The sequence below is a fragment of the Fundulus heteroclitus genome, chromosome 19, assembly GCF_011125445.2.
Source record: "Fundulus heteroclitus isolate FHET01 chromosome 19, MU-UCD_Fhet_4.1, whole genome shotgun sequence".
Taxonomy (NCBI): Eukaryota; Metazoa; Chordata; class Actinopteri; order Cyprinodontiformes; family Fundulidae; genus Fundulus; species Fundulus heteroclitus.
Window position 1 is genome coordinate 29390005 of NC_046379.1, and position 24004 is coordinate 29414008.

General features: G+C 42.0%; 1 protein-coding gene across 13 annotated transcripts in view; it reads left to right on the forward strand.

Annotated features, from left to right (window-relative positions):
- Positions 1-1717: 1717 nt before the first annotated feature.
- The window catches only part of mark3a (MAP/microtubule affinity-regulating kinase 3a), a 62661-nt gene continuing 40374 nt past the window's right edge, over positions 1718-24004 (forward strand). For 9 of the 13 annotated variants that reach the window (XR_002428965.2, XR_002428966.2, XM_036150523.1 and 6 more), the window contains exons 1-3: positions 1719-2373; positions 10596-10778; positions 12160-12213. Coding sequence is in view for 11 of the 13 variants with exons in the window: in XM_036150523.1 (XP_036006416.1) it covers positions 2320-2373; positions 10596-10778; positions 12160-12213 (291 nt within the window). In the remaining 2 variants the exon portion in view is untranslated. Of the gene's footprint in view, positions 2374-5806; positions 5939-10595; positions 10779-12159; positions 12214-24004 lie in introns of those variants that run through there. The other 4 variants (XM_036150526.1, XM_036150525.1, XM_012875914.3 and 1 more) reach the window with 3 other exon arrangements.

A 24004-nucleotide genomic window follows, 5' to 3' on the forward strand; every position in this document is an offset into this window, starting at 1 on the left:
GACTAAACATCAAGATGGTTTATCAGTTATTTGTGTTAAATATTTTATAAAGTATCTGTAGACAAAATAAAAAAGTAGAGGTAAATTTAAAAGAATAAAATGTTTTTTTCTATTGAAGTATGTTTCGGAAAACTAAACATGACAAATATTGGGCAAATATTAGGATCCAATTTTATTTGATGTAGAAAAAAATACGGTAAAGTATGTCAAATTTATTACAGATAAATTAGTGTGGGGAAAAAATCCAGCTGGGTCAATCCGTATTTGTTTCAACATTATGTAACAACGGCCCTAACACACCAATAATATTATATTTCAATTATGTAATTAAAGAGGACACATGTTTTTCAGTTCTTCCTTTTCAGATTGAAACCAGTTGTGGTCTATGTAAAGCGGAACTGCAATGCTTTGGTCTGAATTCCTCGTTATTTTTCCACTTTTTACCGCGGGTCTGAGAGGAACTCGTTTTGGTGCTGTCTCTTTAAATATTAAGGAGGCATTTCACGCCCTGCTCCCCTCCAGGTCACATCCTATAAGGCCATTTTTGTAGGACGCCTGGGGACAGTGTAATAAAACGTGTGGGTTGATACACCTAACAACTGAACCTTTTCACTTTAGCTATTGCATCCTTCAGCTTGGATTTCCAAATCGCTGAGAAAAATAAAAATGGTGGATTTGTGAAAATGGTAAGCCAAGAGCCCATGGCCTTGTTTAGCAGTTCTGATGCAAATACTATGAAGAAATTGTTAAAAAAAAACATAACAGAGAAAACTGAACGACTTGAAAAATATGACCCTATCAGAATATTAACATATCTGTGCAGCAACCTGGAGAACTACGTTAGAATTTTGTGCACTGTTAGAGACTTCAACATAATTTATTTAAGGGTGTTCAAATAATAAAGACAGCAATTGTACAGCAGATGTACAACAGGCCAGGGCAGTGTTGGCATGGCCTAGTGCTAACAAAGAGTCCCCATCAATGACCCTTTGTGACAACCAGTCCCCTTGTGGGGTTGGTTTTCCTGGAACTTGTCAATAAAAATGCAGATTATATATATATATATATATATATATATATATATATATATATATATATATAAAATTAAGCTCTTTCTTTGCTTGTTCTGTTGAAGATGCTTAGCCCAGTGATGAACTGGCGACCTGTCCCCGCCTCTCATCCAGTGACCGCTGGATAAGCGGGTATTAAAAAAAAAAAGGATGCAACTAACAAAATTGTAAAATATTCTGTTTGAACAGTGAAATTAAAAACGTAAGGAACTCGCAGCGGCTTTTTGTTTTTGAATTAAGGCCATTGTGGCTTTTCTTCTTCATTTGCATGTTTTTAAATCACACTCCTATACATTTTCTCTGTAGGTTTCTGTCACATTTATCAGAAAAGAAAACAGCAAACCTATAATGCCTCTTGCCATGCCATCTACCCAATTAAAAACAAAGCAACACTTTTCTTCTGTGCACTTTAGTAAATATATTCTGTGAAATTCAGCAGTGGAAACACATACTCCACAACCCAGATGCATTTTTTTAAAATCTATTTTTATTTTTTTTATCGTCAGAGTACTTTTATATGTGTGCGTGGGCGCAACAATACATCAATCTACACTACAGCATCTTTGAAAATCATCAAATTTAAGATCGTTTTGATATCCGGCCAATCGAGGTGTCCGTGAATGCAACATAATCCAGCCCAGCCGCTGAGTAGCCATTTTGGTCCCACCTAAAACAGGCAAGCCGCTTCACTTTGGCCGCAGGAGATGGGAGAAGCCGAGTCCACGGCGAGCGTTTCGGTCAAGCGGACCTTCTAAATCCGTCTGCCAACACTCGCCATTACCCACTGGAGGCCATGTTGTTTTTTTAAGGCGACTCGTTTTTTTGGGGGGGATGAGAAAGGACGGTGGTGATTTTTGGAAGTGACGACCGACAGCGCCTTCACGTTAGTTTAGTTAGCTTCACTGACTGCAACCCGAACGGACAAACGGACTTCGGTTTGCCTGTCGAGTTGAACAAAGGTTACAGGAGGAACATGTTACATGCGCTGGTTAAACTCTAAAATACAAGTTAACTAATTGTTTTATTATTTTTTTTAATAATTTTTATTTGAACGTTCCGGAATATCTCAGGTGCCTGGCTCTTTACACGTCCGGTCTGGGCTGAATATTGTCACGATCCATGCTGAGCCTGTTTTTCCACACAGAGCTGCAAAGCAACACAAAAACAGCCACATTTGCTGGCATTTGGATTTAAAACGGGGGATTTTTTTTCCACCTCAGACGGCTCCAGGTGGAGGAAGAGCGAATAAATGATGTCAACAAAAACTCCTCTACCGACGGTCAACGAGAAGGTGACGGAAAGTGTAAGTAGAAGACCTTCTTTGTCGGTAGACGTTTTTTTTTTGCAATTTCACTCATTCACCCTTAAAAGTGAATGACCCCATGTCTTTAACTGTTGGTGTGCACAATGGCAAAATTAGTCCACTGTGCGGGTTATACTTTGATTGGAAATCGTAAACAAGTACAAGTTGTACGTCAAATCACGACCTGTACACGTTGGCTGTGGATGCATGTGGTTACTGTAAGCTTAATGTTCTAGCCGCCGAATAATGAGTCTGCTAGATAATAACGGTGCACTGTGGATGTTTAGGCCTAACCACGAACAAAACTAAAGTACTTTGCCTGCTGATTCTGGCAGGCAACAGTAGTTTCTGTCTGGGGCGCTCATTGGCTGTCGCAGCTGTCATCAAAGGGTTTCATCCACTCAGGATCCAGTTAGGAACCCCTCCGTGGCCCCGCCCCTCCCGCTGTGGGAAACAAGGTTGTCAAGCCGGTTATGATGTGACCAAAGGAGCTTCCGGACAGGATTTTCAAAATTAAAGGGACTTGAAAGAAAAACAATTCTGATCTACTTTAAAGAAAACAAAAACAAGAGAAAAAAAACCTTTATAACCGGATGATTCTTATTTTATTGTAAAGAGTAAAATATCTAACATTTATTCACTCTACCCTGAAGCACTCTGTTTCCAGAAGAATATTTTATATTTAGCATTCTTTATATCTTATTAAAATGATTTGGTCTGACCAACAAGAAAGTAGTGTATACCTGTTAAGTTAAAGGAAAACGATGCATAGTTTCTTTCATCTTTACAAATAAAAATCTGAGAAGTCTGGAATATTTGTATTTAGCCCACTTTATTGGCTTGACACAATGGGAGTGATGTTGCTCCCTCTTCATACATTTCCCGACTGGCCAAATTCGTGCGTGAGAAATTTTGAGCTCGTACACGTAGATGTGCACACGTGGCCTTGCACCAGACAATTGAGCAATGTTCAAATTTTGTTGCTGGCGCTTGGCACTACAGCCATTTATCTGGTTTAGCCACCTTCAAACGATGATTTTCCTCCAGGCTGGTTCCTTGTCTGTAATATAGGATGGACCCAGTTGTATTTTTCTTTTGTAGACTAGACATAAAAGCAAGATTTTTCAGTCAATTCCAGCAAAACTGTTCCGACTCTAAATCCTCGTCGGGCACGGACTGCTTTGAAAATATCAAAAGCCCTCCAATTTCATGACCGGTTTAAAATTTCTTGGAAACTAAGCGATCCAACAGCGCCATTTGAAACGCTGCCGTCGCGTCCCGTGTGTTGGGTCTTCACCGCGGTGGCGATGAAAGCCGGTGGTCGCTGTCGTTTGTCGCTCCATTACTCTTGCACCTCAAAATAAAAGTTTTACCCGTTTGTCTTGAAGCAGCACCGCGTAACTTTTAGCCACTAGGGGAGCTGGACCTGTTACTTCCATGTTTAGCGCCCCTAAAGGCCACTGGCAGCACTGCACTTTTGCAAAATTAAACAGTCTCCCGCCGTGTTTTGGAATCTGATAGCAGGGGATTAAGAAGTCATCAAGCTACTTGAAATGACAAGGCCTCCTTCTACCCTCTAGATTAAATTCTCCTTCAGAGAACCAAAAATATGTCTGATCAGTTAAGTGTCATGTCTGTTTTGTTTCGCTGTTGAGACTGAGACTGCCGTAACCGGACTGGGTCATGTGACCTATAGAACGCCATATTCACATTCAGTGACGGATCAGACCCTCTCAAGTTACAAAGGCGAGTTTTTGAGAAGGGCCGCCCGCACAGAGCATCTATATGTGCCAAGAGCTGTAGTGACCTTTGGAGGAGCTCCACTGCTCAGGACGGAGGATCTGTTGGTATAACTATTAGCGGTGCGCTCCACAAAGCTGGCCTTGTATAGAAGTGGGAATTATAAAGCCAAAAGAAAAGCCATGTGAGGGACACAACAACCATGGAGAAAAGGTCTGGTCAGATGAGACCAAGATGGAACTTTTTGGTCAGACACGCATAATTCTGTGTGTCAGGAAATTAATTTCTCATCACTGAACATCCTGTCCTTGTGGGTCGTGGCGGCAGCAGCAGCAGCGTTGTGCCGTGAGAAAAGCTTTCTTCAGGGACAGGAAAGCTTTTCTGTGATTATGTGAGGAGGGGTGGATGGAGCTAAATGCAGAGCGATCTTGAAACATAACCTGTTTAGAAGCTCCAAAAGACCTGAACTGCTGCAGAGGTTCACTTTCCAACGCACTTCGACCTTTAAAATACAGCCAGAGCTGTGAGGGAACGGGTTTGGTTCTGAGCAGTTCCACATGTTAGGACGGCCCGCTCTCAAGGAATCTGTGACCAAACGTGAAAAATGATGTTCATGAATGCTCTGAATCCAGTCTGACTCTGCATAGAAAGCAAGAGATGGCAAACATTTCTGTTTTTAGGTGGCCAAAGCTGCCAAAGTCACAGTGACAGGAACAAATGGTGGTGCTACAAAATCTTGACTTGGGGAGGGAAAAGACAAAAAGGAGGTAACCCTTTTCAGATTTAATGTCCCGTCCCCCCCCCTTTGTGTCGTTCAGTCACATGAAATCCCATTAAAATTCATGGAGGATTGACGGTGGTGCTCAGCAAAATGAGTTAAAAGTTTAAGGCTAATGAAAACTACTTAAAGGTGCTGCAACCAACCTCATCTCCAAATAGCCACATGGTTTATCACAGTTATTTGTGCTGAATGTTTTATTCAGTTGTCAGATAAATCATTTCCACTTATTCACCTGTTCTTAGATTCCACTTTTCTTCCTCTTTTTCTTTTAAAACAGCGGCTAGAATGATCACTATTTAGAAATGATAAAGATCATGAAGGCATATCTTAACAGGCTGCTCAGATGGAGGATCTCTGGCTCAGATTTCATTTCCAAAGTCCAAGCAGATCCACGCGACACCAGCAGACCCCAGTCTGTCATGAATAAAACAAATCTGAACAATGGCTCAGAACATGAAAGTAAATATGTTTTAACTTTAAATGTATGTTTTTGCCTTTTTGTTTAGCACTTCTTTCCCCTTAAAGAAGTGCTAAAGGAGTTTTCCTGTGTTCTGCCTCTGCGTGCTGTACTGCGGCTGCGAGCCCAGACTTTCTACACGTGACTTCATCAGTCCCATGACCCGTCATGGTAGCAGCACAGAGTCAGCTGGAGATAACACTTGGAACACAAGCCGGCCACACGGTTATTGATCAGCCAGAGGAAGCCGTTTCTTTAGCCGGCAGCCTGCTCTGTCTGCCTGCCGGGCCGACACAGGAAGCTAGAAGGACTTTTAAAATGGTTCTCTGTAGACGGCGGCAGCTCACAGAAGAAAAGTAGGACTCCGTGTTCCCGACACCAATGAGGCAGCCTTTATTTTGAAAGGGCGCCGGGCCGTTCCTGCTCTGGGTGGGTCTGCAGCAGGCTTGACTGGATAGGAGCGTTCCCCTCCTGTGTGCTTCACTGGGGCTCTGAGTTGGGAAGAGCTGGCATTGTTGGACATCAGCAGTGGGGCAGAGAGCTGAGACATGACAGGATCCCAGACGGCCAGGAGGAACCGCAGCTTTGTGAGTAACTTCTCCCAAACAAAGGAAGGACTTTAGGCAACAAGGAATCTTTTCTTTCTTTCTTTCAGCCTCCTAACAGGAAGTCATGAGCTGGAAAATGAACCAGGCGCTTTAAGGAAAACCGTGTGCTTGTTTTGCACGTTAGGGTTGGATCTGGTCCTTCTAGCCACACTTGGGCTCTAATGTTCACTCAGTAAATGTCTTTCTGCCTGCAGTGACCTTATCCTACTTGATATTTTTATCTTCGGTGCCATCGCAGTAAGAAGTCCCAAAATATTCCTGTAGTGGCCGAAAAGACGTGTGGCGGTTTAGTCCAGGGTTAAAGCGATCTTATTTTGCTGTAACGTGCTAAAAAGCTTCTCATGTTTTTAAAGCAGACTTCCTTCAAACTTTGACATTTTTCAGTGTCGAGTTTAGACCTTGAGCTGCTGCTCCTCCCCTGAGTGTTTTTTTATTTTTTTAATTTTACATTTAACTCTGATTTCATGTTTGCTTTTCATATTTGATCTCTGTGAAGATGTTTTGTGGAAGTTTCCGCTTTATTAGGTACATTTCCCGCTTTATCGCAGACCCTGAAGAGACGCCACGCTAACATCCATCCGGGAGTTTTGATCACACCCAGATAGTGCTAGATAAAGGTGTGGATGTTCGTAAAACGATTTGAAAATGGTTTTCTCTTTCCCTTCTGAGGTAAACGGCACATTTTACTGGCATTAGTTTAGTCTGAGCGGTCCTGAGACTAACTAAACGCTGACCTTTTACCTGCAAATCTCCCAGTTAGAGAAATGCCCGTTGTATAAATGGTGTTTATTTAAAATGATCCAACTTCTTTCTGAATTAATTTACTAGAAAAGAAGTTCTAGTGTTGTTTTGATCATTGAACTGATTGTACTCAACACTTTGTAAAATGACTGTAAGTCACTAAACCAGTATTAAAGTTTCCCTCATTTTAGGTCTTAAATATTCATCCTTATAGCCAGGTTTCCCCTCATAGGTCGTACATTTTGATTTAGTTGGGTCTTAAATTTCTGCATTCTTGGCTTCTGTTGAAGCTTTTATTTTTGTAGAAATGCAGTGGATGCAGCATAAAGAAAATGAACAGTTTAAATGAATCATCTCTATTTTATCACCTAATAAGTTTTAAATGCACCTTAAAATTTCACTTATTTGTGCCCTAAATGTGTTAATCTTTCGCTTCTTCCATTGACATTTTCTGTTTTGCTCTCTCTTTGTTTAAATGTGTTGTCTACATGGTGTTATCTGAATCCATGAAATAATCTCTACCAGCAGCAGGTCCCTTGGTTATTTTTGGTTTGACCTGGAGTCATTCAGAGTCTGTCACATTTCATAAGAATCGACCGGCTCGAACGGGGATCAAAACAAAAATAATGAGCAGCAACAGGGTGAAAAAAAAATTACAATAATGCAAAAAAATAAACAAAAATTACACGTAGGATTTGAGTATTTGACTACTTCCTTTCATAAGTCATGCAAATAATACTTAACGCTACAACAAAACAAAATCTTTAGTGTCTCTGCGCTGACGCTGAGCTCCTTGAAGTTGTATATCAGCCATCGTCTGTTACTTCTCTCATATAAGAGCTGATAAGCAGCATAATTACACTCATCAAGGGTTCAGTAACAACTCCCAGCTCCACAAAACAGCGGCTGGAGTGGATCTCAGTCGTGACGGCCTAAATATTAACTGTATTCCTGACGTTGGAGAAATATCAGCGGAGGATATCCTACTCGCTCCTCCGCTGACTTCTGTGGTGACCTGCGTGTGGATTGGTATTTAAATCAGGTGTCTGGGATGTGGTTCCTCGAGCCGCATGCTAATGCCAGGTCTGTACAGGGCCCCCGTGTCTGTTTGAGGTAACGGGCTTAGTTAGGTGGGGGTGTAAAACAGGAGCTGGATCATTCGGGCGGGGTAGAGACTCCCGCTGCTGGGGATCGGTCGGGTAATTAACTCTGGACCACACCGAGTATCTGTCCTCTCAGTTTTTAATGCAGCTGTTGGGACACAAAGAGATGCATGAGAGCGTAACAGCCAGAAATGCTTTTCTCTAGTCACGCACCTTTAAGCTGTGAGGCCGTAATTGTAGCTTGCATGAAAAAACTTATCAACTGCCATTTTTTTTGTTTGTTTTTCAGTTTGACTTCATTCCAAAAAATGGCGTCTTATTTTTCTGTTTCACTTTCAGGGAAGCTGTTGTCACGACCTCAACAAAAATGGGTCAGGAAAGCATCAGCACTAAAACAGCCCTCAGAGTTAGACCAAGGGCACCTATAAAGATAACAATTTACAGCACTTTGAGCACCTTTGCTTACTTCTGAATTATTCAATTCCTGATATGAGGTGTTTTTATTTGGAGCTCTGCTTGTCCTGGCTCACAGGTCAGTGGATTTTAGCATAAGTTATGTGGTAGTGGCTTGTTTACCCAGACTGATTCATTGATTGACCCTTTAACTTTAATTCGCACACGCACGCCTTTCCATTAAAGCAGATTTATCTAAACCTGCCCCCGGTGCTTTTCCATAACATTTAGCCGTGTCACTCTTACTAGGAGGGACCAAGTGAGAGGAAAGTAGGGCATGTTTCCCCCGTTTGTTTTCAAATCCAGCAAAAAAATATGAAAGTGAACTGTGATCAAGGCTTTATTTATTTTTTTATCTGCTGACAAAAAGCTGACGTCAGCCTGCTCAGGTAGATTTGTCCCGGATCTCTTTACGACCAGCTTATCTGATGTGAGTAACTTGGACTGTTTTACCCTAAGGTAATGTCTGCTAATTAAAAGACACCTGAGCGTTCTGTCTGAGACGTACGTTAATGGCTTCAGGGTTGTAGAAATCAACAAAACGGCTCCATTTTCATTGGGTTGTGGGAAAACAGCACCTTATATCTCAGGTGAAAGTGACCAAATCAGTGAAGATGTAAAATGTGCCAAGTTCTTTTAAGCCAAAATGCTTTGCCTGGTAACATGTTGTGACATCAGGACTAAGGAGACATTTATTTAATAACTTTAACCTTAGCGTGCAGAACTGCATGTGAAGCAGCCATGAGGATGGTTAGAAGTGAGTATATAAGGACAAGGACAGACCTCTAGGATGCTCAACATTGTGGCTTTGGGATATTAGAAAATCTTGCTAAGGTAAATGTGATGATACATTTGCTATAAATTTCCATCCGTCCCGTAGCCTACTGCAGATGAAAAGATGAGAGTATTCACGTTTCTGTAGTGGTGCTGATTACTGGAGAAATTGCTACGACTTAGGCCACATCCACATGAAGCTGAATTGAGATATCAGAAAAGTTTGAGCGTAATGAAGCCGTACAAACCGTAATGTGTTGTAATACCTATTCCACGCCAATAGGTGGCGAGGTACAGCGGTAACCGAAACAGATAATCACATTGCGAATGTACGGGGAATTGTTTTTTTTTTTTTTTCTCATTTTCAGAAGGTTTTCTGTTTTTATTGCAAAATTACAAGATACAAAACAAAGATGGGCCAAATTGTACGTGTACCTCAGATCAGATCAACATCAGCTCAGATTAAGCCAGATAATAACTTTCTTCCAATCATGGGAGCAAATGCCATAAAACAGAACGCCAAGCAGATAGCAGTAATTAAATGAGTAAAAGCATGTGCTGTAGGAAAACGGTAACAAGGCATTGCATGCATTTTAAAGCAGAGGCGTGGTCTATGTAGCCTCACAGGCTTAAACGTGCCTCTGTGCAGCCGGTTATGCATATAGGGGCGTCTAACTTATCCACTCTGGGAGCTGGTTTCAGATGTAGTCGGGTACGCGGCCGCTTCGTCGTGACGGGCCTCCTAACCTGCAGAGATGCTCGTCGTATACGCCCAAACCCAGCTTCGTCTGGACGAGGCCTAAATGTGGTGCAATGTAGAGCTGAAACAGTCAGATCTGTGGCACGTTTCACATCAGTTTGTTTAGTTATTTCTTAGTTTTCCTAGTTAAGAACTAAAATTAACAGAATTTAAAGCAATTCTTCTAAACTTCTTTTTGCCATTAGCAGTAATTATTTGTGTGTGAGAGATGTCGCTGTAAAACCGAAACTTTAAAAGAAAAAGACAGAGCAGCCTTGGTGCACTTGGTTCAGCCTTCCTGTTATCTACTGAAAGCTCTCTCTTACAGTCTAAATAAACCAGACATGTCTCAACAGGTTCCTTTTTTATTCCAAGTCCTGGAATATAAATGTAGCCAATTTGAGTCTTCTTCACTTGGTAACAGCCTAAACATAACGTACTTTTATGGTTGGCATGAAAGGTTAGCTCTTGGTGTGTTTACTGCTTACAAATGCGTGGGATTTTTACATTTTCTGGTCACTGGTCAGGACAAGCTGAAATAATCAAAACAATTAGACCAGTAATGGAAGAATTTATTGGAAGGGTAAGTACTGAAGTAAACGGCAAAGTATCTTGCTGAATACTTGTGCTTTTGATTGGTGGTTTAGGTATTAAAACGTTTCTAACTAACAAAAATAAGTCTGGTAGTAATTATTTCCTAAAAAATATCTTTTTGTTGTTTTAGTCCTCCCTTTCCTGAGCCACGAGTCCTAGTTGGTGTACGGAGATTCTCCAGTGTTATGACTGGACAAGCAGTATTTATCTGACGTCATTGTCCTCTCCACAGCACACGTCTCACAGCAATGGGCGCCAGGAGCTCAGCACACGCTCGGGTCGGACCGGCATGCGATCCCGCAGCTCAGATGAGTCGCAGCAGCCCCACGTCGGCAACTACCGGCTGCTCAAGACCATCGGCAAAGGCAACTTCGCCAAAGTCAAACTGGCCCGGCACATCCTCACCGGCAGAGAGGTACGATGCAGAGATTTGCAGCTGGATTAGAGAGGAAACAGAAAAACCAAACAGCTCAGATATAATCTGTTATCCTTCGAATAAATTAAAGGTATGCCTTACAGTATAGGAGAAAATTAGCTTTATAGTTGCTAATGTAGAAATTAGAAATGTAGTTATATGAAATTAATTTGAAATTGTATTACAAATAAAAAGTTTCACATATTAAGTAGTGTAATTAAAAAATAATTAAAAAATAAGTTCAAATGTTGCTGTAAAAATAACTTAAAATGTAATTAGCGGTATAGAAATAAATAGGAAAGTAGAAAATAAATTGAGATTATATTTAGAATATATTTTTAAAGTAGAATTCTGAAGTTTAACTTGAAAATCTTCAATAATCATGAATAAAAAGTGGAGAATTGTGCAAAGATTTTTTTTTAAATTCACAGAAATGCTCTCTAATGAACATTTTAGAAGAAATAGAAAACGTTGCAGAAAAATGTATACATAAATACACACACTAGACAAGATAAGAGGTAAGAAAGTATTTTCAGTATCGTACATGATGTCAGTAGCCTAAATGGCCATCTCTGCCTCCTCCTGCGTAAAAGCACCAAGGCACACAGAGGAAAAGATGCGTTGATCTGCAGCAGTACGCTTCAGAGTCTGGCCATTTGCGCCGTGACACGGACCAATTTATCCATTTTATGTTGGTTTGCCAAATCCAACCGCTTCATACAAGCAGGCAGTCGCAGTAAAATGCGCATCAGTATCAGATAGATGGTAGTAAAATAACCAACAGAGTGAGTAAACATAACAAGCAAAATCAAAATAATCATGGGGATGTAAATGTGGTGCGTTGAAACCTTTTTATGCTGTGACAATTATTTAATTTCGCTAAGTTTCATCATAATGACACACATTTTATGTTTCTTGTACTAACCCTAACCACAGCTCTTAAGACAGTGTCACACCTAGTTATGGGGTCCACCACACCTCACTAAGATAGAAATGTCTGTCTTCTCTTTAATAAGTTGTTCTCAGCAGTGATCTGAATCACTCTTAAGCCAAGAGTCCCTGGTAAGAATTTCTAGGCTAAGATAGGAGCTCTTTGAGACGACTGAGAACCTTTGGGAATACGATCATAGAAGCCAAAGCTCTGAATCAATCCATTACCCTTTGGTATGCGGTAAAACTTAGTTTCACTTCCTGCTATGTCAGACAAGCAGTGGGTATCCACTATCTGTAGGCCAGTCCTCTGTCGCACTAACGCCACGTAACTTCCTGCTCAGCTAGGCTGCAAATGGGTCTAAAAAAGGGCTGTTTCTTATTTACACAGGTGTTTATTCTACTTCTTCTTTCTCGCACTTTTTAAGTTGAGTTTTTTCTCTCTCCACAGGTGGCAATTAAGATAATAGACAAGACGCAGCTGAATCCAAACAGCCTTCAGAAGGTAAGAACCTTTCCTGGTCTCCTCTGTTCCACTTGAGCAGACCCTTTGCTCCATATAAACGGGGTAGTTGGGAAGCAGAGATCGCAGAGATAGAACGTTGTGCTTTTTCTGGCTCGTGCAGTTGAGATGACGCAGCTTAGTGACGACCTTTGCCTTGGTGTTGAATCTGAAAAATCTGATTATTCTCGCTGCACATTTCTGAAAACAATGTTTTTTTTGGACTGTCAAAGGTTTGCATAGTTTCATTGTCGTATTACCCTTCATTATAAATGAAAATCATTTCCTTCTCATTTTCTTTCCTTCCTTCCTGGTCACTTGTCAGAGCTATGGGGGTTTTGACTTTCTTGTTACTGTACCTTGCAGAAGTGTTTGGACAGCCTGACCTTTTTCTCGTTTAGTCATGTTATACCCGCCTTGCATCTGGTGGGTTTTTGTCATTTGCTGCATAGCCACACAGTCAGCTTGTGACGTTGAAGCAAAATCCAAATTCCTAGCAAACAAAAATATGAAACACACAAACCTGACGTCTTTCAACACCAACTTCACATCCGTTCTTCTTCTCAAGCTCACACTGACTGGACGGAGAATGTCTGTGGAGATCAATTGTCAAATCTTACCAACAATGCTCAATTGGATTTCCATGTGGACTTTGACCGGACCTTACAACACGGTGGAAGCCAGTCCCTAGCTGCTCTGGCTGTTTGTTTAGGATTGATGATCTGCTGAAGAGGGGAACCCTCAACCCCACTCTCACGTCTTCTGCAGCTTCTGACCGGTATTCTTCCAGCACTGCGCTGGATTTAGACCGATACGCATTCCCATCAACTCTGACCCGCATCCCTGTCCGTGATGAAAAGCGTGTTTAGCATGTTTCACAGTGGGGAGGATGCGTTTGGGGTGAGATACCTGGTTGGCGTTTAATAATGTTGGCTTGAACGCTGCTCTGTGAGATGCTGAGATATGTGTTCTAACTTTGCTTTGAAGATTTCCACAACTTCCTGCCTGACCTGTCTGCTGCCCTCCTTGGTCTTGGTTGGTGCTTCTCTAAAGTTTCTCCAACAAACCTGAGGGCAGAATCAGAACCATAAGAACAGGTTTGAAACAGGGGAAATGTATTTAATTGACTTTTGTGGCAGAACTTTATTCAGTGCAGCAGAGTGAAGGAGGCAGAAGACAAATGTGAGCTGTACCTTTCAGACCCAATCCCAATAAAATATCTTCATATTTCTGCTTGTAAATTAATAAATTAGGTCTGAATACTTTTGGAAGGTGCATCTGAGGAAGAGGCTCTGCTTTTAAAATGCAGATTTTCCACCCTGGGGTAGTGCTCTTTAGCAAGGCAGTGAATAGCAGTCGGTAAGATAAACATGAGTTCCATTTGCTGCATGCTTTGGAGCGTATACTCATTAATAAGAGAGTTGTGTGTTTTGTTCCAGGCCCTGAAGTATTGGGGGGAAATCACTGAGAACAGCATCGACTGGTTGTTTTTAGGCCGTCACACAGATCAGAGGCCGAGAGCGGCCGCTGCTGATGCTGGTGTGGACCAGGCTCCGCCTCACAGCCATGCTCTGCCCCTGGTCTCTCAGTGGTGGGCCAGTGGTTTTCCATCAGTTTTTCCAAAGCCCCATTGATTGTTGGCTTTGTAGCTGAGGGGCCCCGGCCCTTTGGCGTTTGCTGTGACACCACACTGACACAAAGACACTGAGTCATGACGCCGCTGTTCACAGAAACACAAAGCGTGAGGCTTTCGTGTCGGTCCTTGTTGTTTTTAGGTTACTGCTTTGTCACCGGCAAGAAAATAAAAGCCCCTCGGTTGTTTGTTCAATTCATCTTCAGTCTGTTCCTCAAAGCATTTGATTTCTTTTAATGTTTATTTTAAGAAAGCAGGGCACGATGTTCCACAAAAAAAAACTGTTTGAATGCTTGAAATCATGTTTGTCTCATTTCCATGTCTAGTCAAACTTGCTCTTTTTCTTTTCTTTTGACTTCTTTACATTTTTCAGTGAGATGAAGGAAGTCCAGTCCTGGATTAGATTGGCTCAGTATTTAAGGCAGTCGGTTTATCAACACACCTTTATGTTAAAGGAATATATCATGCGTTTCAGTCCTTCCTTTTAATATTTAAATCATTCAGTTGTGGTCTACATAAAGTGGAACTGCAAGGCTTTGGTCTGAATTCTTCTTTAATTTACCCCATGTTCCCCCTTTTTACCCGTTTTCTGAGGTGCGTCTGAGAGCAACTCGTTTTGGTGCTGTCTCTTTAAATTTAAAGGAGGCACTTCAAACCCGACCCCCACTCCACCACATTCGGCCATTTTTGTAGTATGCTGGAGACGGTGTAATGAACAACCAAACATTTTGACTCATCGACCAGTAGCTTCTCAGCTTGGATTATAAGATCAATTCTGAAGTCATAGTTTTGATTTGGAATATCCTGGTGTCAGAAGCTGTGACTGTAAAAGGTAGAGATGGGTAGATATATGGTGTCATAGAGGACTTAGAGGAAAACAGGATAAGTAATGCAATTGCAGCTTAGTAGAACCTGGGTGTAGCGGCTGGTACGGCTTGGCAGGAGGCCTAAATAATACCTTGGTAATATCTGTGATTTTCTCTGAGACGTGGCATCTGTTTAAAAGGCTGCTCCTTCAGTCGATGATCCATCAGTGTTGCTCTGAGCTATTGCTGCTGGGCTCATATGTGCGTATGTGTTTGGTAGGTCTTCGTCCATCGGGTCAGTTTTTGTTAAAGGGATTATTAGTTCTTAGACCATGAGTTAGGGCTTGTTTTTGCTTGGATGTTTGTCACTCTAATGTACTTTTTTTCTTTTCTGGAGGTGGTTGATGCAGGCCAGCAGCTGATCAGCAGTATGCTGCTTGGTTTAGCTGAGTTTAGCTATTTAAAACCACTGAAAATGAAAATATTCATATCAGTACAGTCGGGTACAAAGCTAAGTTAGCAGACATGAGCAGTCTACAATTGAAGTTATTTTTGGTGCCGTACTTGTCCAGCCAGAAAACATCCATGTTTCCACGTGAAGCGGCGTTGGTCAAGGTCCGACCGTCCGTCTGGTCAGATGCGACTCGCCAGTCCTCTCCATCTCAGCCTAGAATGGAGCAAAGGTTTCGCAAATGTTTGGCAGCTTTGCAGATGATGTGTTCCTTTTCTCTCCAGGTCTTGAAACTGTAAATAGTCCAACAAGCTCATGATGATGTGCCGTCTTTGCACTACAGTTAAGAACAGCGTTATTGATCATAACTTAACCGAACATCACTTGAAAAAATCTGAGCTAACCCCTGAATTCTTCATAGCACGTGGCTAAATGTCGTGAGGTACCAGACTTTATGGTCTGGGTGATGGTCCTCTTGTCAGGGCAGGATTAAGCCAGCGCTCCAAAGCAGCCAACCTGAATCAGACTGGACTCTTATGCAACCGTACAAATGGTTGAGAGGCTGATGGCAGATGGGAGGGTATTGTCTCTTAAAACCAGAAACTATATTTTCAGCAGTTTAATAGCCACGCGTGGCAGAGTTGACGCCTGCACCGGTCGTCTCCACAGCTCTTGTTGTGATCGCTGTCAGAGGTCAGGGAGGGAGTGCAACACTTAGGTCTTGATGAAATGTAAACAGAGGAGGTTTAAAGCTTACTCTGTCAGCCAGGAAACTTTTTCTTAAGCTGTTGTTCTTATCAAAGTTTAAAATGTCAATTAAGGTGGCTCTATCAGCCCAAAACAATGAAGTGTGCTAACACTGACCAGTAAAAAAGAATCTTCACCAAAAACTAAAGGTTTCATCTTGATACAGCTACCATTGATGGCACCTTGTTTGTTTAATCCAGCGTCAGCTAGACCCATTAAGAGGATGACTTCTTTTTTTTAATCCAGCTGCTTTGAAGCAGCATTATGTAACTTGGGCTGATACGCAACTGTTGTTAGAAATGAATTTCCCGAGCTATAGTTAGCATGTTGACCCATTAATGGCTGTGATGCCCTAGTATCTTCTGACATAAGCTAACATTAGCCAATAGGAGCGCAGCAGGCAGTAGGAAACCCACTTAATGTGGAATGTAAATCTGTGATGCTTTTCACATTTAACATTTCAAGCCACATAGATACAATTCTATTTTTTTTACTAAGAATATAGAATATGGAGGGTAAAGAGGATTTTCTATAAAAATGTAAATTTGGCTGCTTTGAAGTCATTTGGGTTTGGACTAATTTCTGAAGCAATGTATTGGGATGAAGGAAATGCAGAATTTGGTAATCTAAAACAACATTCCTAGCTCATTTGAGGGGCTCGGTGTAAAAGCTGTCTTTATATGAGAAATAACAAAGAGGTAATTGGTACCAAACTGCTCCCTGTGTGGGAGGTTCAACCTTTTGGGCACATTTAAGTCGACATGTTTTTTTGAGGTATTGAGAACGTGGGGCTTCTAGTGCCTTACAGACATATTCACTGCTCCTAAATGTTTTTTACATTTTGTCCTGTAACAACCGCGATAAATATTTTAGGTAATAGACTAAGGCAAGGCACATTTATTTATATAGCACAATTCAGTACAAAGACAATGCAAAGTGCTTTACATGATTAAAATATAGCAAAATAAAACAGAATAAAAGCAAGTAGGAATAAAAGAACAAAAAAGTGGTGATTCAGTTAACTAGAGTAAAGCATAAGAGTAGTAACAGCGGAAGAAAATGGATAGATTACATTGTTTTCTTTTTTTACATGTAAACATCTGAAAAGTGTGGCGTGCATATGTATTCAACCTCCTTTCACCTGAGACCCGTAAATTAAATCCAGTGCGACCAACTGACTTGATCTTTTTGGCCTGCATACATGCTGCTATGTGTGGAGCATAAACCCTGCAGATCTTAGCGAACACACCATTCCCACTGTGACACACCGGGGTGGCAGCATCATAACGAGGGGATACGTTTATTCTGCGAGGACAGGGCAGCAGGTCAGAGGTAACGGGGAGATGGATGGAGATAAATACAGGGCTGTCCTGGAAGACCAGCAGACTAAACTGTATATACAGTACATATCTATGGTTAGAATGGCCCAGTAAAATATTTGACTAAAACCGAGCTGAGAAACTGTGGCAAGGCAGGAGAAAAGGTCTCACAGAGGATGACTGTCCATTGTGGCTGGGTTAGGGTTATCCTGCAAAGAAGAATGGACAAAAATGTCAGTCTCTGGCTTTACTAAGCTGTTAGAGACACACCCCAAAGACTTGCAGTGAGAGATGGTTCTACAACATATTTGTGACTGCAACGTGACAAAATGTGAAAATGGTCAGGCAGGTGAATATTTAACAAACATACTTGTTACCTTTATAACCCAGGCTTGACTGTCCCTCCAGTAGTTGTTAAAGTTACTGTACTGGTAAAGGAGTAATCTATTTAACCTGACTCCGCCAGCTGTATGTCGCTCCTCCTAGCTCCACTCACATACATCTGGGGCATCGCCCGTTGAAAGTGATTTCTCCAACCAATTTTATTGTCTGGCCAATCAGGACGCAGGGCTGGAGTTTCATAGATGTGACGTAGTGGAGATGCGACCATGACGTGAGACTGTTTTGATAGCAATGGCGGCTCGTCGAGGAAGCAAGCGTTAACATTGATGCTGCTATTTCTTCCGTGTTGTCCAATCTACCTAATATTGTTTCATTAAAAGAACATCAGAGAACGCCTCTGAAGGCTTTTGTTGGTGGAAAACATGTTTTCGCCCTTCTCCCGACCGGATTTGGCAAGTTTTGTTTTCCAGGAGCGGTTAGCGGTTAGCGCAAACATGTTAGGAGGCCTTTAGTCCTCAACGCGGTCGGCCTGGGATCGACTCCGACCTTTGCCGCCTGTCTTCCCCCCCTCTTCCTGTCAGCTCACTGTCAATAAAATGCGTGTCACTAGAGCCGCAAACACATAAAAAAAAGTTTTTTTCCTGCGTCGCTCTCATCAGCGTCACGGGTTGGCTTCGGTGTGAGTGGTTGAAATAGCACGTCGATAAAGATGACAGACAAGTGGCTTATCCAATCATATGGAAGAATTTTTGATAAGCCCCAGCCTTCAATAGAGGCAATTGCTATGGTGGTGTCCCAGATGTATGTGAGTGAAGCTAGGCGGAGCGACATGTGTCTGGCTTGAGTCAGGTTACAATCTATTAGCATTATCAAAGTCAAACAGTGCTGGTAAACATGGCCAACGGTTAATATCATAGCCACCCCCCCGTACTGATTCTTTGAGCAACACCTTTTATTTACTATGTCATGGCATTTTGGACTGAAGAGCATTTAGAAAATGTCACTTTTAGCCCTTCATAAATCAGAATGTGTTGTTGCCTATTTGGAGGAAATCAGTTTTGTTTGTTGTGGGACAATGTGGTTTTATCTGCAAAGCTTTGCAGATAAAACCCTTTGGTTCTCTTTTTTATGTTGACACCTCCCACACAGGGAGGATGTTTTTTTTTTTTTCAAAGTTTTCAGATATCCATAGTGTTGTATAATGGTATAAAAAAATAAAGACACACTTTTTATTCAGAGTCAAACATTAGCTCAGTTAATCTTGTGTAGTATTGATCTGGTCAGTTCAGTAGTAGAGAGGGTTGTTAATCATTGTCAGCTGTTAATGAAATTAACTACAGGAGCTCTAAAGGGGCAAAAATAAGAGGACCCCAGAAACAGGAATGTCTCTGATCAAACCACTGTGGCGTGTTCAGACCGAACACATTTTGAGCGTAAGGGTCCTCTGGTTCTCATGCAAAGATGAAATTGTGTCAGCCAATCACAAAAGCACAGCTGTGTGGAGTACAAAGAACCGCGAAGACAATGAAGGACAAACTTACTGTCGCTGTTTGTGCCTGTCCCGTCATTTACGAGACAAGAGTAGAAGGACCTTGCCTGCAGGAAAATTTGTGAGGTGGTCAGGAAAGCTCAGGATAGGGTAGCTCCTCCCAACGCGTGTCTGTCCGGATGTTGCTTGGACGTCCAGAACGATTTTTGATGCTCAGTATCAAATGTCTGACTTCAAAAAGGACAGGCGTCCAACTATTTGAGGTGTGAAACGCATTCAGTCTGAATGCACCATTGGAACCAGACTTGGAGGGTGGCCTGAGGACCAGATGTCCTCTAGTAGGCTCTGTGCTCACTGCCGGTGCATGGAGCTTGGCAGGCATTTCGCAGCAAACACTAGAATTGGCATGTTTGCAACATTGTTCAGGATGATGGGTTTGGTGGTGGGTCAGTGTTGGTCAGGGGAGGCAGATCCACGGAGGGTCGTAGAGACCTGTACAGGATAAACGATGGCACCCTGACTGCCATCAGCTACCTGGATAACCCCTTAGACCCTTTGCTGGAGCAGTGGCTCCTGGGTTCCTCCTGATGCCTCATAATGTCCGGCGTCATGAGGCAAGTGTATGTAGGACGTTCCTAGAGGAAGAAGAAACCATTGACGGGCCTCCCTTGACCTAAACCCAATAGAACGTCTCTGGGACATCATGTTCAGGTCCATTGATGCCACCAGGTTGCACCACAGACGGCCCAGAAACTCAGAGATGCCCAGGCTAGGATCTGGGAGGAGATACTCCAGGATACCATCCAATATCCCATAAGTAGCGCTGATGTTGTCAGCCATGCAATTGAGATCAGATGTTTGCAAAGTGTTTAATTGTTCTGAGCAGTGCATTAATGGCTGGGAAGGCCAGTGGTAAAAGGGTCTAGCTGTAGGAAAACCCAGTGATGCTGGTGTAGAAGTTCCTTTCTGCACAGAGCAGAGAGCTGGGCTGATTAGGAGCTGGTCATTTTAGTTTACGTTCCTTCAGGCCGATTTATTTGTCCAGATGAGAGCAGCGACATTTCGGCCTGAGAAGGATTCCAGCGATGAGTTGAACTTAACAAATCCTACCAAAGGATAACGGCCGTCTGTCATGTTATGCCTTAGCTGAGGTAAACAACATGGGATGGCTGCAATAAAATGCGAGCACATTTTGTTTCTATGCTAAAACTCCGGAGGCTATAATCTGTTTGTTGTGACTCATCTCATCCTCTTACCTGGTGGAATGGAGCTTTCCTAAAACAGACAAATAAGAATAAACCCCAGGAAGTGATCTAATGTTTAGGCAACTCTGTCCTGTTTATACACCCTGATCAGTTGTAGTAGATGCAGGAAACGGGTACACGTAGAAACAGCGTAAATTTTCCACTCATGAAAGCCGACAACATCAGAGGTTTAAGCTGTAAGCTGTGTTGTTATTTCACCTAAGGGTGCCTTATATTGATCACAAAGCAAGAGAAGCTGTGTACCGTTGTAGTGGTATGACTGCATTACCTGCAGAGGTTTAACCTTGACCTAGTTTGCCTGTAATTCTATTTGTCACAAAATGATTTCCCCCCACCCCTCCACACACACGCACCCACACAGAAAAACAGGAATGTAGAGTTTTTTTAATATGAGCTGTAGGTATGGGCTGTGCTCAGAGCTTTGTAAAGAATGACATTTTCCTGTCTTTCACTACAACAGGCTGGCCTTGACCGTATCCGTCAGAGCTGCTTCTTTTCTGTCGCCTAGAAAACATCACGTTTGGGAGAGCAGTTGAAAGGTTGTCTCTGTGAGGCACAAAACTGTCTCAGACTAATTTCCGTGCACTTTCTTGGATTTCAGGAGAATAACTTCAGCACAATAGTGGTTCAGGTTGAGTGTCAGGCAGAGGGAGATCAAACTTTTACCACAGGTCTTCTCTCTGTGACTGATGGTCACACTCACACTAGTTCAGTTTGTCGGCTCGTCTTGGCGTACAAGCTAAGTTGTTTCCGGAAGCCTCCTTGAACCCCCTAAGTTCATCGTAGCACCGCAAGTGTTTACTGGTGGGTTCTGCTGTGCTGACGTCAGCCATGAAATGCTTTGTGTGGTTTCATTTTTCAGCTGAGACTCAAGGTTGCAGCTGAGTGATGAAGGAAGCAAGTGGCAAGCGGTGACTATCATAGTCGGGCCTTCTTTACCGAGCCGATAGCTACAACCCTACCCTCCTAACAGCGACAGCACAGGCGCACAGACAGTGGTGGGAACTGCTGACTGGTTAAGGCCCAGCCAAAGCAACAGCCGTAACTTTACTTGGGTGACAACGTGCGTTGTTGCAGATTTGTGGTAAACTGACAGCAACAAGCACAAAGCCAGCATTTCTACACGGGTGTAGCTAATGTCATACAAGCACACTGTTCATGTAGCCTGGTAGAGCAAAGCAAGAGAAAAGCCATGAACTGAAAAGCCAAGCCTGGGAAATGAAAGCTCAGTTCAATGAGACATCGGCCTAAAAGTCTATTTCTCCATTTTTTTATTTATTTTTTGTTTATGGCCTATATAAATTGTTAAATTTATACACCTGCACTATATTTTTTTTCTTCTAAAAAACATGGTTGAGACTTCGTCCCATCACACACATTTCAGTTCCATCACAAAGAGGCTGCAGTATGGGGTAAGAGAGCTTTCTAAATAGATTTGTACATAAAAGGATAGTTGTGTCCATATCAGTCAGAAGTTGTGCATAACAAACATTTGTAAACTCATAATAATTTAAATCACATTCAAAAGATACAACATACGGTTTAAATAGTTACAACTTCAATAACTAATAAATACAAATTTCAAGTTTAAATTTGTGCTTTACTCTTTATGAACACAAATAGCAGCGGCTGCTTGAGAATACGGATTTTTTCTTTGAGAATACGAATTCACAACAGTGGTCTGACGTCACGGTTTCCAAGGCTGGTTAATGGAGCACAGAGTGCGAAGATAGGAGCCGCGCATGCGCTCTTCAGACTGACCGTCTCTGAATGCACCGCGGCTGCAGATTCATTCCAGACAGCGCAGAGCTCACAGTGGTAAGTTAAACACTCCCTTTTCTGCTGCTGTTGTTCAAAAGTACGTTTTCAGATCGTTTGAGGCGAGAACATTATACTTTTAAGCTTCCCTACGTGGCCTGTTTACAGAGTTAGTGCGTAATTTAAAAAAAAGAGTGATTGATTTGTTTTGTGTTTATCAGGCTGACGCGTGTTGCTTTATTAACTCAATAATTGCTGGAATAAATTGTAAATGTCTCCAAAGAATGACAGCAGCATATAAAATGGAGCTGGACCATAATTTAATAACAATATATATCAGTCGAAAGACGTGTGGCACAATAAGGGGAAAAAAGTGTCGATAAAAGACGGTTATAGAGACAGTGTCCCTTCCTTCCTCTTAGCCTATATTAGTCGATGCTGCAGTCACTGCTTCCTCTCGACCAATCGTAATCGCGGACCCAGGCACGCCGTCACAAAGCCCCGCCCTCTCAAACCACAACACAGAGCATGTGAATATGTCGCAGCAAGGAGCGGCGGAGGAAATTGTCCCAAAACGGGGTTTTACTAGTTCGCCAGCCTGACTGAAATAAACCACAGTGAACTGTAAAATTTGCAAGGAACCGGTAAAAACAAAGTCTGGTAACGCAACCAACTTGTTTCATCACGTAAGCCGCTCACTACCGCAGCAGCGCGAGTTGTGTCAGCCCCGCGCTGCTGCGCGTCATCTTCTTAGGAATCTTATGGAAGTTCTTCCAAAACAAAGCCAGGTATAGCAGCTACTGGGCTCCGTTCTTTGTGATAAAATGACAAAGCGTCCTGGCGGCGTAAGGACATCATGCATGCAGTAACGTGCTTCATAGTGATGGACATGAAAAACCTGGCTTCAAACAATTACTCGCCACTCATGATCCGCGATAAAAAAGTTTCGGGCTGCAAGTTTTTCTCTAACAGCGCTGGTCACTTTAGTTTATTCTTTGTCAGTATTTAATAACATCACCCAGGTCTCTTAAGTTAAGTCATTTTTCATTTAAAAAAAATCAGTTATAATTAAAAATGTTGGTTAAATAAGAATTAAATTGGGATTGAGTGTTTGTGTGTGATATATTAAAAGTAAGTCATTTAGCAATATTATAAGAGCCAGGTTTTAAATCTTTTTGATAATTATCTATCGATCAATATGCATTTTTTTATCAATATGCTTTTTTCTATATCGTCCAGCCCTAATATAAAATCTATAAATAAATCTATAAATAAATTCTATAAATGTTTTTCCTATCTAAGTGAGTTTCCTCTGAGTGAGGACACGAAGAATCGAGAGAAGAAAGAGGGAAAGAAAACAATAGTAACAATATATGAAAAAATACAGATATTTATTTTAGACAAATGTTTTAACTTTGGAACAGAATGAAGGTGTAACATATTCAACAAATTAACAGTTACTAACGTGGTTTAAAACAATGAAATAACTTCTATTCTAGACAACACCTACAAACATACAATTAAAAATAGTTGGAATGGAAATTAATTTACTGATTATTTTATGTATTTTTCCAGGTAGTGAAAAAAAGGAAATGAAGCAGCACGTGTACATGACTAGAACTGATCTACATTAGGTCAGGTGTAGTCATGTTCACTTAAACATGCAGCCAGCTGGAGCAGCTTCCTGTCTTCAGCATGGTCATCCTCCTCTGGGTCAACCTCCTCGTCCTCCTCATCTAGCTGGTCCCCTGCCTCTATACAAATATTGTGGAGGATGCAGCAGGCGGCGATTACTTTTGGGGCAAACGTCAGGCAGACCTCCAGCACCCTTAAGAAGATGAAACGCCACCGTGTCTTCAGATCACCAAAGGCGCGCTCAACGATGTTTATCAGCCTTGGCGTGGTGCCTGTTGTAGCGTGCCTCCACTTGACCTGTACCAAATATAAAATTAACTTGTAATTTAGGTAATATGCTGATCTGTCT